General features: G+C 42.6%; 1 protein-coding gene across 1 annotated transcript; it reads left to right on the top strand.

The window, feature by feature from the left end:
* The first annotated feature begins 727 nt into the window (after positions 1-727).
* ACTR8 (actin related protein 8) lies at positions 728-18,833 on the top strand. The gene is made up of 13 exons (XM_063121281.1): positions 728-885; positions 3,950-4,120; positions 5,364-5,474; positions 8,489-8,593; positions 10,174-10,347; positions 11,493-11,586; positions 12,788-12,920; positions 13,274-13,427; positions 15,198-15,293; positions 15,641-15,781; positions 17,244-17,508; positions 17,927-18,090; positions 18,585-18,833. Exons 1-13 carry the CDS (start codon positions 745-747, stop codon positions 18,726-18,728), a joined length of 1,893 nt encoding a protein of 630 aa, XP_062977351.1. The 5' UTR covers positions 728-744; the 3' UTR covers positions 18,729-18,833.
* Positions 18,834-22,993: the final 4,160 nt, after the last annotated feature.

The raw sequence follows: 22,993 nt of genomic DNA, 5'->3' as shown, positions 1-22,993 counted from the left end.
CCATTAAGGAGTGCAAGTGGCATGTAGCCACCCAGAGCCACCCTTTGGCAGAGGAGCAATCTTTTAACGCTTTACCTGGCATATTACATCCTTTCACAAGATGAAATTCCTCCTGCAGACATCAGTATTGTTAATGCTGAAAACAATAAACTGGTTATGAAAGAACAATGAACTATTACATTTTCCTTTCATTATGTTTTTTCTTAAAACAGCTAATTTGTATAAAACTATAGCCCTTAAAGGTCAGTACTCTGCACTCCACTGAGGCCTGCACCCTAGGCCTAGTTGGCCTAATGGTAGCGCCGGCCCTGCAACTCCCATCAGCCCTAGCCAGCATAGCCAATGGTAAGGGATCCTGGGAGCTGTAGGCCAAAACATCCGGAGGGCCACATGTTGCCCGCCCCTCCCCTCTTGAGTGCCTTTGCCATTTCTGTTGTACCTGCATATATAAAAACAGACCGTCAGGACCGAAGGAGGTTCCTGTAACGGAGCCTAGCAACGAAAGCTGCTTTTGCCGGTGGGTGCCGTCCCTTCGTTTGGAAAGGCCGCCGCGAGGAAAGGAAGCGAAGAAGAGCGGGCGCTTCTGGGGCGAAGGAGAAGGCCGAGCGAAGGGGCGGGCGCCTGCTTCCGTCACAGCCTCTTCAGGGAGGAGGAGGAGGAGCAGCAGCAGCAGCCGCCGCCGCCGCCGCCGCTTTTCGGAGCCTGGACGCGAGTGAGCTCCGCGGCGACCAGGACCCCGCGAGGATGACTCAAGCGGAGAAGGGGGAAGCGGCGGCGGCGGCGGCGGCAGAGAACGGGAAGGACAAAGAGCGCGACAAGGAGAAGGAGCAGCGCGGCGCCAAGAGGCCCATCGTCCCCGCCGCGGTGCCCGAGTCCCTTCAGGAGGTGAGGCTAAGCCGGGGAGGCGCCTTCCGGGAACCCGGGTCTCATCCCGCCCCCGGGCCGCCTGCGGGCCGCTCTGATACGACGACGAGGCCGCTGCGGTAGGCAGGGATTTCTCCGCCCCCTCCATCCCCGCCCGATGGGACCGACGGCCACAGGACGTAGCGTAGGCCCAGCTTGTATATCCCGTGGGATCGAGTGGTAAAGCTCCTCCTGGGCTGTACCGTTCACGTGAGGTGTGCCAAGTTTGGATTATATACCCCACCGTCTTGTCTTTGTAAGAAACTCATTGCACGTACAGCGCGACGCATGAGAGGACGGAGAAAGGGTTATCTGTAGGGAATTTTTCAGGCATGGGTGTACGTTCAAACATGCAAATTCCCTGCATGTAGCCTGAGTTGGGCCAGTCCGACCAAAGCTTTTATCACTTGAGTCCACGGAATGTGTGTCGTGTAATATATTATCACATGCAGGTTTACTTACTAGGCAGTAAGCACAGAGGCCAATGTGATTTCTATCCGAGTAAAGAGGCACTACACAAAACCAGGGTTGCTAAACTCTCGTTTATTGTGAGAATGTGGGGTGGAGGCCTGACTGTTGGAGGAAGGAGTTCTTACTCCCTCCAGCACCCACCAAGTCTTTAAGGGAATTAGCACTGGGTTGGCTGACCATATGAAAGGGCAAGGCTCCAGTATCTTTAACAGTTGTAGAGAAAAGACAATTTTAGCAGGTGTCATTGGTATGCATACAGCACCTGGTGAAATTCCCTCTTCATCACAACAGTTAAAGCTGCAGGAGCTCTGACCTCTTGACCAGATACAGAAGAGGGCAGGGCTTCTGCAGCTTTAAGTGTTGTGATGAAGAGAGAATTTCACCAGGTGCTGCATGCATACCAATGACACCTGCTGACATTCCCTTTTCTATACAACTGTTAAAGATGCAGGAGCCCTGTCCAACTAACATGGGAAGGGAACATAGGGTTGGGGGATCCCATGTTTCCCACCTAATGCATGGTTCTGCCCTAACTCAGTCTCTGCATGCATCTGCAATCTTAACAGTACAGCTCCTATTCAGATGTAAACCCCTACTCTGCTCAATGAGCCTTACTCCCAGTAAATATCCACAAGATTGCCTCTTCAGGCCACACCCCTGTCCACACTTACTTGGGAGTAAGTTCATTAAAATCAATGGGACTCAGGATACATGATGTTAAACACATCTTTGGAAAATTGTGCTTAATTCTGCCTCTTAAATTTTGAACTAAAACAGCAAATTGGTGAGGAGACAGGATCAAACAGTAAACAGCCATCTCTCCTTTTCCTCTGCCCCTTCAGCAGGGGCTGGAAAAGAACAGGAAGGAAGGACTGACCAGCAAGAAATCTCCCAAGTTCCCTCCCCACAACACACTAACACTCCCCTCTCCTCTGAGCTTTGCCACTTCTCAGGACAAGCAGGGAAATGTATAAGCAAGAGAAGGTGGCATCTGCTTGTACCTCATCTTTCTTGCTCACCATCTCCGGGGACCTTGCAGGGATGCTTGGGCTCACAAGTGGCCCCCACTGCAACCCGCTCCTCTGCCCTTTCTCTCTCCGGGTTGTGCCACACTCTCATAATCGTAGCCCCCCAAGATAGATTTTTAGATCCCATAATCATAGATCTGCACGCTGGGGTAGTGTGTGTTACCTTGAGCTAGTGGGGCATAGCCCTGGAAAGATTCTAGCCTCCAAAGTATCCACAGAGAACCCCAAAACAACAGTCCAGCACCCACAGATACTCCCCCATATTCAAATCTTTTAATTTAAACATTTTCTGTCCTCCTGACCTGAGCTATTGCCATCAATTACTCTTACATAGCAGAGCAAATCAGAAACGTTACTACAGTGGCCCAGAGAGGTCCTATTCCTTGTCTTAAGGGGGTGGGGAATTGCCAGATAGTTTTCCTTTTTTTCATTTTTCGAAAGGTTTTGGACACTAATCAATTATGAAAGGACATATAGCTTCACCCACCCCTAACAAAACTTGGCAAGACTATGCTCCAAAGCCTTGCCTAATAGCTAGTGAGAACATGGCTGCAAAAGAACTCACACCATCCAATTCTTATCTGATATGTGCTACACATACTCACTATTTTTAATCTCATAAGAACATAAGTGCCATGCTGGATCAGACCAAGGGTCCATCTAGTCCAGCACTCTGTTCACACAGTGGCCAACCAGCCATTGGCCAGGGATGAACAAGCAGGACATGGTGCAACAGCACCCTCCCAACCATGTTCCCCAGCAACTGGTGCACACAGGCTTGTTGCCTCGAATACTGGAGATAGCACACAACCATCAGGGCTAGTAGCCATTGATAGCTTTTGCGTCCAGGAATTTATCTAACCTCCTTTTAAAGCCATCCAAATTGGTGGCCATCACTACATCTTGTGGTAGTGAGTTCCATAATTTAACTATGTGCTTTGTGAAGGTTTGCACCTGTGCTCAAACACAAGTATTTTACTCCAGCTCTAATTTCAGCTTTGAAGTGCTCCACTTATGTACTGTTTGCACTACCAGCTTAGCTTGGGTAGGGAGGAGTAAACTTGAGCTGGTTGTGCAAACAGTAAGTGAAGTGTTTTCCTCCTAGGGTGAGTTTCTGCTGTCCCAATGCATAGATGAATTTAAAAACATTTAGTGTAAGACGGTTCAGTCTGCATTGACAGATCCTGCAGTGTAGCACATAGGAGGGAAAGAGGTTTATCTTTTGTTTCCAACAGGTAGAATAATACCGTCTTCTATCAATGTGGAGTTTACATTGTGAAGCCTGCTGATTCTGACTGTAAAACTCTAGGGAACATGATCCTTCCTCTCCCATTCCCATTCCTTACATTACTGCTGAAGCACCATAAAATGCTAGAGTTAACGTTACTTTGAATTTGAGCTGATGATTTAAAATACATTAAACTGTAAAAGGAAATAGGTTTTCAAAACAAGGTGTGGACTATTCTTTTAAAACTCTACAGAGTATTTTGCTGTTGTACTACTAATAATAATAATAACAACAACAACAATTATTTTACTATTTTTAGCAAATTCAGAGCAACTTCATTGTGGTAATCCATCCTGGTTCTATGACCTTAAGGATCGGAAGAGCTACAGACACACTGCCTATTGGCATCCCTCATATCATTGCAAGAAGACACAAGCAGCAAGGACAGCCCACGTACAAAGACAGTTGGCTTCTAAGAGAAGGACTCAATGTAAGTCTTACATATTTGAGTATTATATTAAATTGAATCAATAGCTGCCTATTTAAAGTGCATTATTTTTCATGTTTCTTTTGGTATGCTGTTCTGGTATTGCACAGTGATCCATACGTTTCCTACCTCAAGTATTCCCCCGTTGCACAATAACACCTGGTCTCTATAGTAAAATGCATTTATCTTGCATCATCTGAACCAGCTACATAGGGGAATTGACATGGGCTATGCATTAACGAGGCTATAAATTGCACTAGATTGTAGAGGGATACATTTTGCACCTACCTCTGAGGACCACATTACACAAGGCTATTTCTCTTCTTAGATGTTATTTCTGTGCCGGAAAACTGCACGCACAGCAAATACCTTCGGGGCAGTTTACAATCATAAAACCAAACAACAGAAACAACAAAATAACCAAATAATAATGATAATAAAAATACAATAAAAGTATGGAAATTATACTGTATTAAACATTGAAAACATTTTAAAATATTTAAAACTTTGAGAAGCCAGTAGTAAAATTAATAATCAAAGCAACAGATTAAAGATTAAAGCCTGCTTACAGAGGAAGGTCTTAACCTGGGGTTTAAGTGTATACAGTGAAGATACCAGGTGGCTCTCCCTGAGAAGGACATTCCATAGAAGGCTCTTTCCCTGGCAGCCACCCGTCACACCATTGGAGGTGGTGGCACCTAGAGAAGAGCCTCTGAAGGGTATCATAGCAATCGGGCAGGAACTTATCAGACAGAAGGCCTACAACACACACACAGACACATGTGTGCATATTTGTTTTTCAAGTATCATATAGAGCAACATGTATGTAGTGAATTGTGTTAGGCAAATTGTGTTAAAATTAAAATCCCTCACATGACAGTGAGAAGGCCACATAATCTTCTATTATCTAGTATTTTGTGGGTAAGGATTTATTTGTTTTGTCTAGAGAAACATTCAACCTTATGAACACCTACCTGAAGTCTTACAGCCCAGAAACAGGTTTACCACCTCATTGATAAGTAGGCCTCAGTTCTAAGAGAAGTTTTGAGAAAAATCAGTCATAAGAGGTGATAGTTTGTATCTTAATGCAGGTAATTTTTGCATGTTTATATAGTTTTTCTTTTCTTTTTGCAGAGCAAACACACACATTAGAATCTGTTTTTGTGTGCTCCCAGATTCAGTAACATCAATTTAAAAGAGTTATTATGGTGTTTAGAAGCTAATTTATTGTTTTGCTTTTATTTAGAAACCCGAAAGTACTGAACAAAGACAGAATGGCCTTAAAATGGTTGACCAAGCAATATGGTCCAAAAAGATGTCAAATGGTGCCAGACGTATACCAGTGTCACCTGATCAGGTATCTGACCGCATCTATAAACTTGTCCTGGAAAGCGGCTTCGCAACCAGCCACTTTTCAACTTACCTACATGGGCTGTGTGCCCAGACTGGGAAGACCGCCAGGTACCAGCAAACACACCAAATGAAGAGATAACACTTAATTTGTATTTCTCACACAGTTCAAAACATAAAGAAACAGAACAGTCTTTCTGTGCTTTCACCGAAGTCAAAGCCAGTCCATAAATCAATCCAGTTGTCATAAAGGGTCCGGGAGAGAGGGTCACGAAAGTCCACAAAGCCAGTCCGAGTTCCAAAGGGCAGGAGAGAGTTACAGAGTCCAAGAAGTCCGTAGTCCAACCGGTATAGCAGAAACACAACAAGGCCAAGGTCTCAAGGTCCAGAGCTTTCTCAGGCAAACCGGATTAAGTCTGACAAGTTCCTGGCCTGCGCACGGTTACTTAAATACCCAAGCCCAGAATCACAGCTGTTACCTGTTTATCTGGCGTTTAGTAGCAATACGCTTGGATCTGCGTAACACCTCCTTCTCCGCCCTTTGTTGTTTGAACGATGGCACCGGTAAGATGTTTGTTTGCTCTTCCTCTAAGGCTGAGCTGGAGGGAGCCTCCGCCGGCTGCTGCCCAGCCATGCTGGTACTGGGTCCAGCCTGCGGCGCTTCATCCCCAGACTCCTCATCGTCAGATACCTCACAGTTCCTAACAAAACTGTAATAAATAGAACTGGCTTTTTTAGTGTAAAAACAGCAGAGAGTCTGGGGGTACCTTCAAGACCAATATATGGGCAAAGCAATCTGATGAGATGTGGAGAGTCCATGGTGGAGGAACCTGCCAGGCTTTTTGGTCGGGTGGGGGCAGGTGTTCCTTCTTTTCATTTCCCCTCCCATTGGTTTCAATGGGAGGGAAAATAAGTAAGGCAGCTCTAGGGCTGGCATACTTTTTCATCCTTCATGGGGGCAGGTCAGGGGAATTAGGGGGCTTTGGAAACCCCAAACACCCTTTTTTACCCCACCATTGATAGAACACTATTGGTGGAGCAGCAACACCAGTAGAGCTTTGTGCCATATGCGTTGACTCCTCCCTGGCCTTGCCACGGAGCAGAGGGTTGTTCTCTTGGTCTTGTAAAATTTCAAGGTGGGAGGGACCATAGCTCATTGGTAGAAATACATGCTTTGGCTTTTAAAGGCACAATCCTATTCAAGTTTAGACAGGAAAAAAAGGCCTACAACTCCCAGCATGCTCTGGAGTTCTAAGCCTTTTTTTCTGTCTAAACCTGCATAGGATTGTGCTCTAAATGTCTCAAGTGCAATCTGTGGTATCTCTGGATAAAAGGATCAGTTCCGTAGGTGATAGGAAAGACCTCTACCTAAGTTCCTGGTGCGCTGCTGCCTGTCAGAGCCGATGGTATTTGGCAGCTTCCTATGTTTCCTTAAACTTGTAAGGCAGCTTCCTATGTTCCCTTAAATATAGTGGCATAAGCTTTCATGGGTCCCTTAATTAGATGCCTAGTGTTATCCTCAGTTGGATAACACTAGGCGCACACACACACACACACACACACACACACACAGGTACAGAAAAAGAATTATGGGGAATGTTATAAAGCAGCCTTCCCCAACCAGGTGTGTTGGACTACACTCTCCAGATGTGTTGGACTACAAACTTCCATCATTGCCAGCCAGAGTGGCCAACACCTCCGGAGGGTGCCAAGCTGAGGAAGGCTGTTATAAAGTGAGGCCAGCAGGGCTAGCAATGCAAAGGAAAGGTGAGTCACATTACTATGCAGTGCACAAAATGAAAACAAGACCCAGTCAAAAGAGTAGAAGAATAAATGAGAATGGATGTGACCCACCCCTAACTGGTAACTAGCAAAGCAAGTTGAATAGTGCCTATGAACATCTAGCATTTTTGATGTTTTTATGATTTATTTACTTTTTTAATAGTCAACCACCTTGGGTCAGTTATGACCCAAAAGGCAGCTTAGAATTTGTTTTAGTTAATAAATAAAGATGGATAATTATTTTCTGTGCTGGCTTAGCCACTGCCAGCCTCTATTGAGCTGAAGACTGACAGTGTCAAATCTGCGCATGAATTCCACCACTCTCTTTCACTTTAGAGTCTCTTTTGAAACATTCTTTTTTTTGCCATTTTTAGTATGTAGTAGAATATCTAGGGAAACTGAAATGCTCCATTCCTGATTTCTGAATGTTCTCATTTAGAGAGAACAGTCCTGCGATCCCTGGGTGAGTGTCCCAGGACCCATTGAATTGCTGAGAAAACCCCTTCTGAGGTCGGAGACAGTGCTCTGACCTCGGAAGGGGAAGTTGGAGATCTGACCCATGACCCCTCACTGCCAGTGTAGAGAACCACGCTGGTGGCTTCTCCAAGGTTGGAAAATTGACCTCAGAGGCGGGAGGGCGGGGAGGAAAGGGGCATTCCAAATGGACGGGGAGGGGAGGAGACCAGAGAGGCCAGGATACAATTTATCCTACTCTTCCTCCTGTCTTCTTCCCTCCTCCTCTTCTGAAGTGCCCTAACTAGCCGAGCTTCAGCCTTGCAGGGCATAGGAATCTTGGAATCCCCTGAGTTCAGGGGGTTCCGACCAGGAACTGCAATGTCTGTAGGATTGTGCCTTTTATGTCTGGTGTGTGTCCATTGATTCTCTTGTACATAGACCAGTTTGAACTAAGTAAACAGTCAGAGGAGATTGCTCATAGATGTTGGGTTATATAACATTGGAAGATATGTAAGTGAATGAGTCCTTGATGGTATTCTTTTCATGTGCTACCAGAGTCTGTTAATTGTGATACAACAAACTAACATACATCTAGATTTTTTATTCTTTGGGATACTTGTTCAATTTAGGGATATAGTCTTTAGGATAAAATTTGAGCATTTAGCAATTAGCAAATGTCAGGACAGTATGTGAAGAAAAAATGCATTCTTAAAAACAGATGTTGAAGGTTAGTTTAAGCATGACAATTTTTTCCCTATTTCATGTTTTGAATTTATGTTTCAGGCCCGGTCTTATAATAGACAGATGCGACCTGCTATTTTAGATCACAGCTCTGGGACAAAATGGACAAACACTGCCCATCACCCAGAATATGTCATTGGAGAAGAGGTAGGAACTCCTTTCTCATTTCATGAAAGGTTCTAATCTCCTCCCATACCTCACTTTGACTTAACAATTGTACAATCATAGCTATTTTAAAAATGTGTATTTGGATCATATGCAATAGTGTATGTAGATCAGTTGTTTGTGACAGTTGTTTGTCGCCGCCCCCGCCTGCTCGCTCGCTCACTGCTCCGGCTCCCCCCTCGCTCGCCCACCGCCCCCGCCCACTCGCTCGCTCACTGCTCCAGCTCCCCCCTCGCTCGCCCACCGCCCCCGCTCACTCACTCACCGCTCCGGCTCGCTTGCCCGCTCACCGCCCGCTCCCAGCTTTGAAGCCAGGATGCTGGGCTTGAGGGGCGGGACAGAGGCTTTGAAGCGGCGTGCCCAGAAGTGGCTTCCAGGCGCGCTGTACTGAAGCCTCCGCCCCGCCCCCTCCACGCCCGCTCTTGGCTTTGAAGCCAAGACACTGGGGTTGGAGGCGGAGGCTTCAGTACGGCGCGCCTGGAAGCCACTTCCGGGCGCGCCGCTTCAAAGCCTCCGCCCTGCCCCCCAACCCCAGCATCCTGGCTTCAAAGCCAGGAGTGGGCGTGGAGGGGGCAGGGCGGAGTCTTCAGTACAGCGTGCCAGGAAGCCACTTCCAGGCGTGCCGCTTCAAAGCCTCTGCCCCGCCCCCCAACCCCAGCATCCTGGCTTCAAAGCCGGGAGCGGGAGGGAGTGGGCGGTGAGTGAGTGAGCGAACGGGGGCGGCGGCGGGTGAGCGAGGGGGGAGCCGGAGCGGTGAGCAAGCGGGCGGGGGCGGCGAGCGGGTGAGTGAGGGGGGAGCCGGAACGGCGAGCGGGCGGGGGGGCAAGTGGCGAGTGAGCGGGCGGGTGAGGGAAGCGGTGAGTGAGCGAGTGGGAGGAGCGGGGCGGAGGCTTCAGAACGCGCCTGCCTAGAGCGCAATGTAGTCTGGCGCCGGCCCTGCTTGTGAAAGGAGGTTGGTTGGCTCCATTGTTGCCTTTGGACTGTTCCTGTGGATCAATGTGTTTTACAGACTAAAGGCGCAGTCCTATGCATGTTTAGTCAGAAAAAAAGGCCTGCAGCACCCAGCATGAGAGTTGCAGGCCTTTCAGTCTAACCATACACAGGATTGTGCCTTAATAAACTCTATAGAAATTCCAAGTGTTTGTAATTAAACTTAGAATTATTTATTTATTAAAACATTTATATCCCACCCTATATCACAAGGATCTCAAGGCAGCATACATATAAAATATACAATTCTAAAACAAATCAAGCCAATAATACGTTAAAACCAATATGAATTTTAAAGCAGTAAAATCCAATTAAAACAAGACAGTGTACAGGCTGGTGGAGTTTTGATGATGATGATTTTATTTCTTAACTTTTTAAATTGCCTAATCACTGAAGCTCTTTGGGAAGCATATAGGAAAACTAAAACCATAAAATACATTAAAACCTAATAAAACCAGGATAAAACCAGCAGCAAGGGATAAAAAGAATGCAACACGCAATAAAACCAAAGTAAATCTAGCAGCAAAAATTAAAATAGCACAGTGATAATATGATGTTTCGTTTATTTTCAGGCATTGTATGTTAACCCTTTGGACTGTTACAATGTCCATTGGCCTATGCGACGAGGACAGTTGAACCTTCACTCAGGCCCTGGTGGTTCCCTCACCGCAATCCTAGCTGATCTTGAAGTTATATGGTCATATGCAATACAGAAATACTTAGAAATACCTCTGAAGGATTTAAAGGTAATCCATGACTGACATCTGAATCTGGCAGTGGCTGACTGCTTCCATCACTATGTCTACAAAGTTTGACCGTTAAAGCATTTTGCAGACTGGGTCCCACACATTCCTTGGGGACTCTTCCTTCTTTATATACATACCGCATGATCATCTAGTTCTCTACTCCTGCTTTGCACCCTTTAAATTGCTAAGTAGGTATATAGCAGAGCCTTTATAGTTGTTATATTCATTCTCTGCCAAGGGAATTCTGGTTGGCTTCTTCCCTGTATGCTATTGAGCATGGGTTGACAAGCCTCTTCTTGATTCCACTGGATTCTTCTCCCTATTTAATATTTTAAATACTTTAAACAAACAACTGGTTGTTGTGAGCTTTAGCTGCTTGGGTTAGGCTGGAATATCTTTTCTTTTTTAAAATTTTAATTTTTAGAAGAGAATATATATATATATATATATGTGTGTGTGTGTGTGTGTGTGTGTGTGTGTGTGTGTGTGTGTGTGTGTGTGTGTGTATACCTGGGATGCTTCCTCATTGGAATGGTGACTCAATAATAATAACAACAACAACAACAACGTTTATATCCCACCTTTTTTCCTCAAGGAACCCAAGGTGGTGTACATAATCCTCCACCTCATTTTATTCTCACAACAACAATCCTGTGAGGTAGGTTGGGCTGAGAGTCTGTGACTGGCCCAAAGTCACCCAGTGAACTTCCATGGCTGAGTGGGGACTAGAACCCAGATCTCCTGACTCCCAGTCCAACACTTTAGCCACTACACCACACTGGCTCTCACTAAACCCGCACTTATACAGCACAATCCTATGCATGTTTACTGGGATGTAAGACCTACTGTATGCAATAGGGCTGATTCCTTAGTAAGTGTATTTGGGACGGTGGCCTTAGGCTAGGTGCAATGCAAAACCCAACCATGAAATCATCACAGTCCAGATGGCTTGCACGTAAGTAAGAAGGGCAGTACAAGATGATGGAAGAGGTTAAGGGATTGGTAAAGGAGTAGCAAGAATGGGGAACAGAGAAAAATGTCAGTCTCTTAACCAGTAATTTTGTTTCTTCCAATTGCCTAAATTCTTTAAATACCTCATCCTGCCACATGAAGCGGAATCTTGATTTTGTTCTTCTCTTTCTCAGTATTACAGATGCATTTTACTAATTCCAGACATCTATAATAAGCAGCATGCGAAAGAAATAGTCAATATGATCCTGTTGAAGATGGGCTTCTCAGGTAATAAGAGACTGCCATGTGTTTTTGCGTTGTCCGAACACAGTGCATTTTCCACATAATAATTTTTATAAGACTCCAGCCATTGGGCAGGTTCACATGTCACTTATAAGCTACTTAGTAGCTTATAAACTACTTTATCCCCCACATGATTGGACAAATGCTACTGTGCATAGCTTATTTTTCCTGCCTTCTCCCTCTGCAGTCCTCCTGCTCAGCCAGGATGGTATCCCAGCTTCCTTTGCATTGGAAACCAAATCCCAGCATCACCTGCATCTCTCCAATTGCCCTGTCTCACACTAGAGGTATTGTTTTCTGCCTCCTGTCTCTGCTGCTTTGCAGAGTCTCTGAGGTTTGCAAGAGCGGGGCAAAACTTCATACACAGCATCCCCTAGTAGGATGCACAATGCAAAGCCTGCATGGCTGCCGGTGCCCGACTGAGAAGGTCTTTGACACTTGGGGAGTTTGCAGAGCGTTCCCCTGGGGGAAGGGTTAAGGCAAAGTCAGGCGGTGAGCGCAATGTATTGCTAGGCAGATCTCAGAAACAGACATCCACCGGCTGGGGCAGAGCGGTGGCAGTGGTTTTGACCGCTCTTGCCAAGCGACTCTGTAGGCCATCTATAAACCACTCTATAAGCCACTGTGGAGCACCGGATGCGGTGATAAGCAGTGGCTTGTGCTTGTGGGGAACCACTCGGAGACGACACAATAAACCCATGTGGTTCGTAAGCTACTGTGAATAGCTTATAAATCTCCGTGGCTTATTATGACATGCGGACGCAGTCATTTTCTTTCTCTCTTTTTGACTTCCTAGTAAACAGAACTTGAGAGGGTGTGTATTATGATTATTTTATTTTGTTTGTATCCTGCCTTTTTCCCTACTGGGATTCAAGGCAGCTTTTCACATTTAAAACATATACAATTAAAACATAAAAACAGAAATATACAAAAGTTAAAAATATAATTAAACACACTTTAATATTAAAAACATTTAAAATACAAATGACAATTTTTTAAAAATCCAACACATAAAACAGAGGTCCGGACTATTCCTCAAAGGCCTGCCGGAAATAAATAAATAAATTTGGTGCATGGGGGGCTGGCCATGGGAAGTATTTAGTAGTAGTGCCCATATGAAAAATGTGTCTGGAAAGACTTGCTAAATAGTGGTGTATATTTCAATCTTCCTGCCCTTTGATTGTAGGGATAGTGGTGCACCAGGAGTCTGTCTGCACTACCTTTGGCAGTGGCTTAGGTAGTGCCTGTGTTGTTGATGTGGGAGATCAGAAGACAAGCGTCTGCTGCGTCGAAGACGGTGTTTCACAGCGTAACACCAGGTAACTGTCACAAAGTAGGAGAAAATGCTTTTGCGCTGTGTTGTGATACTCTGTCCATGGCAAGGAGTGCTATGCTTGGTAAGGCCCTCTTAACACTCTCACTATCTTTCTGAAAAGTTTGCAATATATACATTAAACAACAGCACAATTCTGTGCTTGTGACTCAAAGATTGGTACAGCCTATGAAGCACTTACATGCTGATACAGCAAGCCTGGCTTTTGGACCAAAGGCATGACTGGAGTAGTAATCCTGAATTTAATATTTCTTTAAATTATTTATATTTCCTATCTCAAGATAAAATAGTTTATTTCTTGAAAAAATGTCAGCCCCTAACCCCTTCTTCTTTTTTTAGATTATGCCTTGCATATGGAGGTTCTGATGTATCAAGATGTTTTTATTGGCTTATGCAGCGTGCTGGCTTCCCTTACAGAGACTGCCAGTTAGCTAAGAAGACAGACTGTCTTCTCCTCCAGCAGTTAAAAGAAACGTTTTGCCATTTAGACCAGGTAAGGTTGATTAAAACAAAAAGGGGATTGCAAGGAGCTCTAAAAAGATCTCTCCAAACTGGAATGGGCGCCAGAAATTGCAAATATGGTTCAATAAGCACGTATAAAGTGATGCATGTTGGGGCAAAAAATCCCAACTTCAAGTGTAAGCCAATGGGATCTGAGCTAGCAGTGACTGACCAAGAAAGAGATCTTGGGGTTGTGGCGGAAACACTGGGTCATCCCAGTGTGCAGCTGCTGTGAAAAAGGCACATTCCATGTTGAAAGGTTGTCATCCAGAGGAGTGCCACAATCTCTTCTCGATCCTCCCAGAGTGCAGGACACGAACTAATGGGCTGACATTACAGGAAGCCAGATTCCAGCTGGACATCAGAAAAAAACTTTCTGACTCTTAGAGCAGTGCAACAATGGAACCAATGACCTAGGGAGGTTGTGGGCTCTCCCACACTAGAGGCATTCAAGAGGCAGCTGGACAACCATCTGTTAGGGATGCTTTAGGGTGGATTCCTGCGTTGAGCAGGGGGTTGGACTCGATGGCCTTGTAGGCCCCTTCCAACTCTACTATTCTATGATTCTATGGTCTGATCCAGCTTGGCTCTTTTTAGATTCTTGTGTTAAAGTCTAAGACCAGATAACGACTGCCACCACTCTGTTTTGCATTGCTCCAGGTCTATCTCTTGATCACAGTGTATTGTGTCCAAGAGGCGTTAGTTTGTTTGTTTTTAGATGTATGATGAATGGTGATAGAGGTTTATAACGTTATCAGCAGTGAAGAGGTACTAAATAGGAAGAAATTATTCTCTATGTCCAAAAACATTAAAATGGAGACATCCAGATATTTCTCAATTTTAATAACAGTTCAGCTAAAGCATTTCTCGTTGTCGATCATGATGATGGATTTTATTTTTTATTTTTTTTTGTCATCTGTAAGCCACTCAACACCCTGCTTAGGTACAAGAGACAGGATATAAATGATTAAATAAAGAAATCATGCAATAAAATTGATTGGCAATAGTCTCAGGCAAAATAAAAGAAATTTCTTCACGTAATACAGAATTTATGTAATTCATTGCCTCAGGATGTTGTGATGGCCACAACTTAGCTAGCTGTAGAAAGAGATTGAACAAATCCAATGAGAAATCTTCTGTCATCGTGGACCTCTCTGACTACTATTTATGTCCAGCTATCAGATGTTGTAGACGAATGTCAAAGGGAACTATCATACTGGCTAATAAGCTTCACGAGGACATTATACATACAGTGGAGGTGGACTAGCTATACCTTTGTAATGATATACCAGTAATGCTATTCTCTTGTTGTTCAGCATCAGAATTTCTATAGTACTTTTGAATGATTGCCACAATCACCAGATGCATAAATAATGGTCATTCCCCCACTCTAAAGTGAATAAAGAACAAAAAATCAGGTATCTTCTTAGAATTTGCAAAACGAATGCAGTCCTTAAGAAAACTGCTCTTTGTTTTTTCTTTGGATTCCTAGTCAGCAATTCAACTCCGCTTCTGATTAATCTGTTATTGTGTTATTGTTCTGAATGAAGTTCCATGAAGATTGTTCAGTCTTCAAACTGAAGAATCGCATAATATGGATAAGTTCAGTTTGAGAGATCTGAAAGCACATTTAGGCTGCAATCCTAAATGATATGCTTACCTGAAAGTAAGTCTAGTTGAACTCTTTGGAGCTTACTTCTGAGTAGACATACATGGGATTGCTTTGCACAAAGCATTAATATCTTTTTCTATGTTTTATTAGGATTTATCTGGACTGAAAGATCATGAGTTCCAAGTCCGTCATCCAGATTCACCAGCTTTGTTATATCAGTTGCGCTTAGGAGATGAAAAACTACAGGTAAAGATTGTGGTATCTATCTCTTGGGATACAGATGCAGGCTTAAGCTGCAGAAAGGCAGTGGGAAAAGGTGGGGTATTCATTAACTTTCAGCAGCTTTGTGTATATTTTCCTCTTCTAATAATCTCAATTCATGGTTATAATCTTCCAAAGATGTGCCATATCCAGCCATTAGCTTTTAAATACTGAAACATCAAATTAAATATTTCTGCCTATACATGCTGCTGACAAGAATCATGATTATATAAACTGGTTGCTTAATTGTGAAGCAAGGGCAAGCAAACATTAGTGGAACTGTAAAGAGACATTTGCAATAATTTGAAGTTCTTCTCATCTCTCGCTATTAGGCTCCAATGGCATTATTTTATCCAGCAACATTTGGAATTGTGGGGCAGAAAATGACGTCCTTGCAACAAAGATCGCAAGGCGATTCTGAGGATCCACATGATGAACAATATCTCTTAGCTACACAAAGTAAGCAGGAACAGGTGTGTGTGTGGCTTTTTCTTATTATTATCCTATGAGACCCATTCTCTGCCTAGGTCTAATTATACTTAATTAAAGCTTTCCTTTCAGAGAATAGGTAGAGGAATCATCGTAACAGGACAGGTTGGACGTAATTCTAACCTATTGTTTAGTGTTATGAGAACAATATGCAGTGAGATTAGAGCTGGTATGCTGCCACGCTCTTCCGGGGCAGATGTGTTCAGTTTAGAAGCTTTAGCTTCCATTTTAGATCTTCCACAGTTTGTTGTAACCTCTGAACCGAAGTAAACTATGTTTATTTATTTATTTACAATATTTATATATTGCTCCCCATTCAGAATTTCAGAGCAGTGGGGAAAATAAAATAGAATAAAAACAGAATAACTCATTGAAATTACATTTTAAAAGAAACAAAGTGCAAAAGAAACTGTGGCTGGTCATTAAGGAAAGGCTTCCTGGAACGACATTTTCAGGAGGTGTCGGAAGGAATACAAAGTTGGTGCCTGCCTGACCTTAAACTTAGTGATGGTCAAGGCCAGCCAATTTCAAACCATAGTTTATGAAGCTGGCTGGTTTCAATGAACCATGAGGTAAACTGCAAAGTTAGAGTTTTGAACAACATACTAAACTACGGATAATCTAAAATGTAAGTAAATGCTTCCAGTCTCCTCACAGCTGCAACAGGAGAGAGGAGGTTTAAACTGTTTTAATAGTTTTACTGCTTTTAAATTATATATCGTTTTAACTTGGTTTATGGTTTAATTTATTTTTAGCTGTGTATATTTACTGTTTTTATACTATATGCTTTTATCTGTATGCCACCCTGAGATCTTATTGATATAGGGCGGGATATAAATGCTTTAAATAAATAAATAAATAAATAAATAAATAAATAGTATGTGAGTCTGAGGCTCTCTGAAGCTCATTCTCATAACGCTAATCCATGGTTGAGTGTTACATCCAAACACAGCTGGTATGTGTGTACAGTGGGATATAGAAGTATTTTACAAAATAATACAACTTAGGTAGTGTTGTTGTTTTTCAGTTCCCACTCTGATCCTTCAGGTACATGTAGTCTGAATGGCACACAGAGTAGCTTGCACAAGTATGACTACCAGGACATCCTGTGTGTGGAATGCTTTTCCAGCTATGCTGCCTGAGTTACTGAGGGTCTTTCCTGGCCCTTTTGCCTTAAGAGTTGGGCCTGCAGCACATGAAAACAATGGAGGAAGGCCATAAATAGTATTTATGTGATGCCCGGCCCCTGGCTTTATGTGATGCCTGGCTCCTGGCTTTACGTGATGCCCAGCCCCGTAGTTACAGATGAGGTGGGTGGTCATGCCTTGTCTGCATCGCCACTCAGATGTGTGCTTTTTGAACTTGCTCTGGAATGCATTTTGCATTTAATATAATTAGATCTTCTTTAAAGATAACTGGCAATTGTTGTTCTTTTGTTTTTTAAAGACTGCAAAAGCAACAGCTGACCGGAAGACCATGTCCAAGCCCGGTGGATTTGAGGGAGATCTGCGTGGCCAATCTGCAAGCATTGCTGAAAATCTCTATCCCCCTGAAGTGGAGTTAGGTTCTTCTCATGGCGACTGCATTATTGGTGGAAATGAGTCTGAAGAACCACTAACAGCTCACATGTCCAGAAAAACAGCTGTATCTCAGTTTGAAGGGAAAGCTTTAGGCCTCGACAAAGCGATTCTGCACAGCATTGACTGCTGTGGTAAGAAAACTATTGGTTTGACTATTAATGTTAATAATTTGGCCAAGACACATGCTAGTATAAGGAAGTTCAATTTCCATCAAATAGATATCTCCTCATTACTCTGTTAGTTGCACATTTCTATGGGAAAGCTCCAACAATGTGCTACCTCTGGCGGTATTGACGCTGCACTAGTAGAAACCAACACTTGTGCAATATGAATAGTGCATGTAGCATGATGGGTTTCCAAGAAATTCATCACTCTAGCAAGCAATATTGATGTTGCAGAAGCGTTGGGTTTCCACTAGAGCAACACCAATAGAGCTAGCGCTATTGGATCTTTCACCTATCTGTTTTAAAGTAGCTGTTCACTAACTCTGTATGACTTCTTAATCCGTTCTTCACAATATATATACAGTTGTTATCTGCATTTTTCCAGCATCAGATGATACCAAAAAGAAAATGTATAGTTCTATCCTGGTTGTAGGAGGTGGTCTGATGTTTCACAAAGCCCAAGAATTTCTTCAGCACAGAATTCTCAACAAAATGCCCCCTTCTTTCCGGAGAGTTGTTGAAAATGTAGAAGTCATTACAAGACCAAAGGTATTTATGTATGTTTTCAGATAATGGTAGGATGGCTAAATGTAACATTTGTTAAATACAAGGCACTGAATCCTATAGTAGAGACAGACACACTTTTTAAATATAGTTAATGACAACTTGCAATAAAATATATTTGCCAGTACAGAATGCTATTCATATATATATATATATATATATATATATATATATATATATATTGATGTAGTTTATGGCAAAGGGAATGAAGTGGAACATTTGCAGAAGGAGTTTAACTAAGGAGTAAAAAACGCACATTGGATTAATGCAGTAACATTAAAATGATCCTTTTAACTAAAATGTAAATGGTACTTTTTGTGCTTTTCTGTATATTGTGGTGTTAATGTTTTAAATAAATGTATATGATACTTTGCAATAATTTTAGCCACATTTCTCAAATAGGAATTATATTACAATAAGTATAAGCAGGATTGTGGTGTTTAGAATTCATTGTCTTTTCGTATCTGTTTTAATCTTAGGACATGGATCCTCGTTTGATTGCTTGGAAAGGTGGAGCTGTTCTAGCCTGCCTGGATACAACACAGGAGCTCTGGATATATCAACGAGAATGGCAGCGCTTTGGTGTCCGTATGTTACGTGAAAGAGCTGCTTTTGTATGGTGATCCAGTGAAATTTTAGAGATGATGAAATGCTGATTATTACTTTTCCCCTTGATAATCCAAAAGAAATGAAAGGTCCTGATTTTTGTGTTTTTAATAAAATAAACAAAAAAATGTTTCTTTTGCAATATTTAAAAAATGGGGCATAGGTATTTTCTTAAAATGTTTCCTCCAACTGTTTACTTGGACTGGATTCAGACACCATAACCAATGGTGGTTTAAATAGTCGACGGTTGGTTATTTAACCCACTATGGGTTATCATGTTGTGTGGAGGTGTTTTTTTAACGAACGGTTGGTTATTTGGCCATGTAATCCATGCAAAGAACCAATGCTGTGCTATTTGAACCACCACTGGTTATCGTGTTGTGTGGTGGGCATTGTTGGTTATTTCATCAGCCACTGAGTTGCAAGCAAGAGGTCAAAGCAGCAGCAGCTGCCACTCTAGTCCTGCCAGCAGGATAGATTTTCGGCAGCAATGGCTGATGGGATATTAGTGGGAGGACTGAGAGGGTGAGAGAGGGCAGGGTATGAGTGAGTCAACTCAGCGTGGACTAATAGTCAACTCAATGCTGATCCTAATCCACAACAGTTGATTATTCCCATGCCGCGTGGGTAGTATCCCCTAGATAAACAACTTTTGAATTATTATCCCGTTGACTGTCATGTTGTCCAAACGCATCCTTGGAGTGGTTTTACTGAAATCAAAGGTCCTGGCCTAAACAACCTTAGGTTGTGACTAAGCCAATAGTTTTTGAGCCAAAGATAATGACTGTTAGAATATTGTAGGATGGGGTGGAACTTGTGCCAGACCAAAAAATTATTTTTCCATGGAAACTAATTATAAATATATTTTATTAGCAAAACAAGATTAACTTTTTATAGAATCCTTTGCTGAGATTTTTGTACTTCTTTGGGATCAATTTGTTGGGTTCAATGAAGAAATACAGCAGCAAGTCATCCACCAGGAGTTTGTTTTGTTGGCTGTTTTTATCACAACTCAACAAGAATGCCAATTTACAGAAGTTGCGAAGTAATTACAATTTTCAAAGCTACAATTTTGGGATATTCATGCCTCCACATACCACCCAAACATGCACATATTTTCTAGTGGAAAAGACCACTGCATAGCTTCTTTCCTACCAAGCTAGGCAAAAGCAGCTCTTTTCTTTCATCCAGCAGAACTCGTGGCTTCCCAGAAAGGGGGCACAGTCAGCATTGACAACAATGGAGCAGTGGTTCACTAGTGCTCTCAGCAGCCCGAGTGAGTAACTGTATCTTAGTTGACCAAGGGCACACAACTGTGAAAAACCTATTCAAGTCTATGAGAGGGAGGGGTGTATTCTGTTGTGATTGCAGGGTAGTTTCTTTTTTGAAAAAGAAGAGCCACCATAGTAGTTGCAGCAAAGACTCCGATAAAGATTCAAACAGAGGGAATCATTCATCCCTTTCAAACTTCCTAAGTATGGGTAAACACAGGGGAAAGAGGGTGTTTTGGGGATATATTTTCCTGAATTATTTTTAAGACTTCACCCTAAAGAGAGTTTAGGTATTGGGCTGTATATTTATTTATTACATTTATATACCGCCCCACAGCTGAAGCTCTCTGGGCGGTTCACAAAAGTTAAAACAGTAAACATTAGAAAGTACACAAAATTTAAAAACCATCAGAAACATAAAAACAACAGTATAAAAACAACAGTACAACAGAACTTTAGCAGTAAATACTGCTAAAGTAATCTGCCACAATTCATTAATAAATATAATAATCAAGGGCAGTATACTTTTGGATAGGAAATTGCTCTAGCAAAAAATAAAGTCTAATGTGATAATAATGTTAGTAATATTCTTGCATTATTTACTGGTTTTTAAGGGCAATCACTGTTTTTGGCTCTTCTAAAATAGGGGATCCATAACTTTAAATCCACAGAGGACCAATTCAAAAAAGTTTAGGGACAGTGAACTAAGCTATTAGAACTAATGGAACAAGTTAATCATGACTAACTTAAGTCCCATTCCTTTCACTAGGACGTAATCACAACTATTTTGGGGGTGAATCAGAGCCAAAGAGAATATTCAGGAAGTAAATAGGTTGAAGTTCAATTACACTGAGATCCAAAAATGCAGGTTTGATTTCACCCAGAGGGTTATTCCAGACCATGAGAAATGGGAAAGCTTATTTATTTATTTAAAGCAATTTTACCCCTCTTTAGCCAAAGGTTCCCAGAGCAGCTTACAAACAATAAAATAGTCCCTGCCTTCATGCTTATAATCTAAACTGAAATACAAAACTAGTTTTATATTGGCTTGTGCACCAACTTACCCTAAATTTGTTTATCAATGTTAACACAAGTGCTGCATTAAGGCTGCAGCCCTAAGCATACTTAATAGGGATGAAGACCTACTGAAAACAACCATGCATACGATTGAACTGTATAGATTGGATTAAGGGTTGGCCTGCCACAGACAGAAGGGCTTCACTCACAGAAGATGCTTCTCATCAATTTTTAGGAATCCCTCTTCACTACATCACAGCTTACCCCATTCAGCAGGGCCCTCAGTGTGCATTTTCAGAGGGTTTGGAGGGGCTTCCATGGGGAGGAGGAGGCAGGTCACTTCTATCAGTCCAGTTGCATGTACCTATATCTGGGATCCAACCCTGTTTCTACTGACAATGACCCAGAGTTTACAAACCTGGTTACTGTGAGCATAACCCAGTTAGTGTTCATGTGGGTATAACATCACATCATAATGCTGACAGGGGAAGAAATTGCACAAGATTGGGACATGTGAGCCTACAGCCTGCTTTACCTTCCAAAAATCGGTCGTGGTATTTATTTTATTATATGTCAGATTATTTATATTCCGTCTTTCCACTGTGTGTGTACACAGCACTAAGAATGGCTCATGACATTTTAAAAACAAAAATGCAAAAAGCAATACAAAAGTAGTAATTAAAAAAAAAAGAGACAGATTCAGCAATCCAAATGAAGAGGTATAGCCTCTAAAACTTGAATCCAGCAGGTGAAACCCAGGCTGAATAAATGAAGTCTTGGTCAGGCAGCGGAAAATGGAGACAGGGAGCGTACTCCGTTGAATTTTAAGATGCCTTTTTTAATGGTGTGCTTCTTTTAATGATGCACTGATTTAAAATGTTTGAATTAGCTGCATTTTATGGTGTTTTTATTAGTGTTGTACCCCACCTTGATCCAGAGGGAGAGGCGGGTAACAAATTATTATTATTATTATTATTAATAATAATAATAATAATAATAATCTTCCTTAGTTTTAGGCATGGCCACACTGAAGGCTCTTTTGTGAATCCCAAACTGCTCATCTCGGCCACTGTTGGGATACAGGAAGAGCCACCACAGTAATATATATAATCTCAGGGAACAGATAAGCTAGCATGGGAGGAAGTGGTCCACATCCTACACCCAAGCTGTTCAGTGCTTTAAAAGGTCATCACTACCACTTTAAATTGTGAAATGAATCTGTAACCAGTGCCCCTGTTGTAAAATGGCTGCATACACTGCATCCATTAATGCCCTAGCTACAGCATTCAGGACCAATAGAATTCCAGGGACAACGCTATATAGAGCATGTTTCACTCAATCCACGGCCAGCTTAAGACCTCCCCACGAATAGTCGTAAGGCAAAACACCCTATTGACAAGCCCAGGCCCAGGCAGACTACTAGACCATGAACCTGATTTTTCAAAATGAGTGCTACCGTATCCAGTATCCGCTACTCCTTTTCTAACCAGGAGCAGCTCTGTCTTGCGTGGATTAAGCTTAAACAATACCTGAAAGAGGTCTCAGCGTTAAATCTTAAGAATAACTGAAAGCCTTTTTTTATAACTGAAGAAAGAACTGTCTCTGAGGAGGCCACCAGTGAGGGAGGAAGCAGCAGCCAGGCACCTCTCCACCGTGCCTGGGTCCAGCTCCAGCTGAGAGCCCCCTCCCTCCTGCTGTCACCTGTAACTGCTGAACTTTCCAACTAAGATTGTAGTGCCTGAATTTGCTTTCCTTTTCCCCCTCCTCCTCCTCCCTCCCAATCCCCTTTCCTTTTGTGTCATGTCTTTTAGATTGTAAGCCTGTGGGCAGGGACTGTCAAGAAATACTTTTGTAAGCCGCCGTGAGAGCCTTTTTTGGCTGAATGGCGGCATAAAAATCCTTAAATAAATAAAATAAATAAATAAAGCTTGATCTTTAAGATAGGGTACAGTTACACCGGCACAAAAGATTATACATGTTGTCCCAAGATCCTG

This window comes from Elgaria multicarinata, chromosome 3 (genome assembly GCF_023053635.1).
Source record: "Elgaria multicarinata webbii isolate HBS135686 ecotype San Diego chromosome 3, rElgMul1.1.pri, whole genome shotgun sequence".
In the NCBI taxonomy this organism is placed as follows: Eukaryota; Metazoa; Chordata; class Lepidosauria; order Squamata; family Anguidae; genus Elgaria; species Elgaria multicarinata.
The sequence above is the reverse complement of the archived record's forward strand: the minus strand, read 5'-3'. Positions and strand labels throughout refer to the sequence as shown.

Bases quoted from the DNA above. Each gene is read 5' to 3' on its own strand.
- ACTR8 (XM_063121281.1), top strand. From the start codon at position 745: ATGACTCAAGCGGAGAAGGGGGAAGCGGCGGCGGCGGCGGCGGCAGAG. The intron at 15,294-15,640 runs GTAAAGATTGTG...TCTCGCTATTAG, and splicing joins TAGGAGATGAAAAACTACAG to GCTCCAATGGCATTATTTTA. The intron at 18,091-18,584 runs GTATTTATGTAT...TTTTAATCTTAG, and splicing joins AAGTCATTACAAGACCAAAG to GACATGGATCCTCGTTTGAT.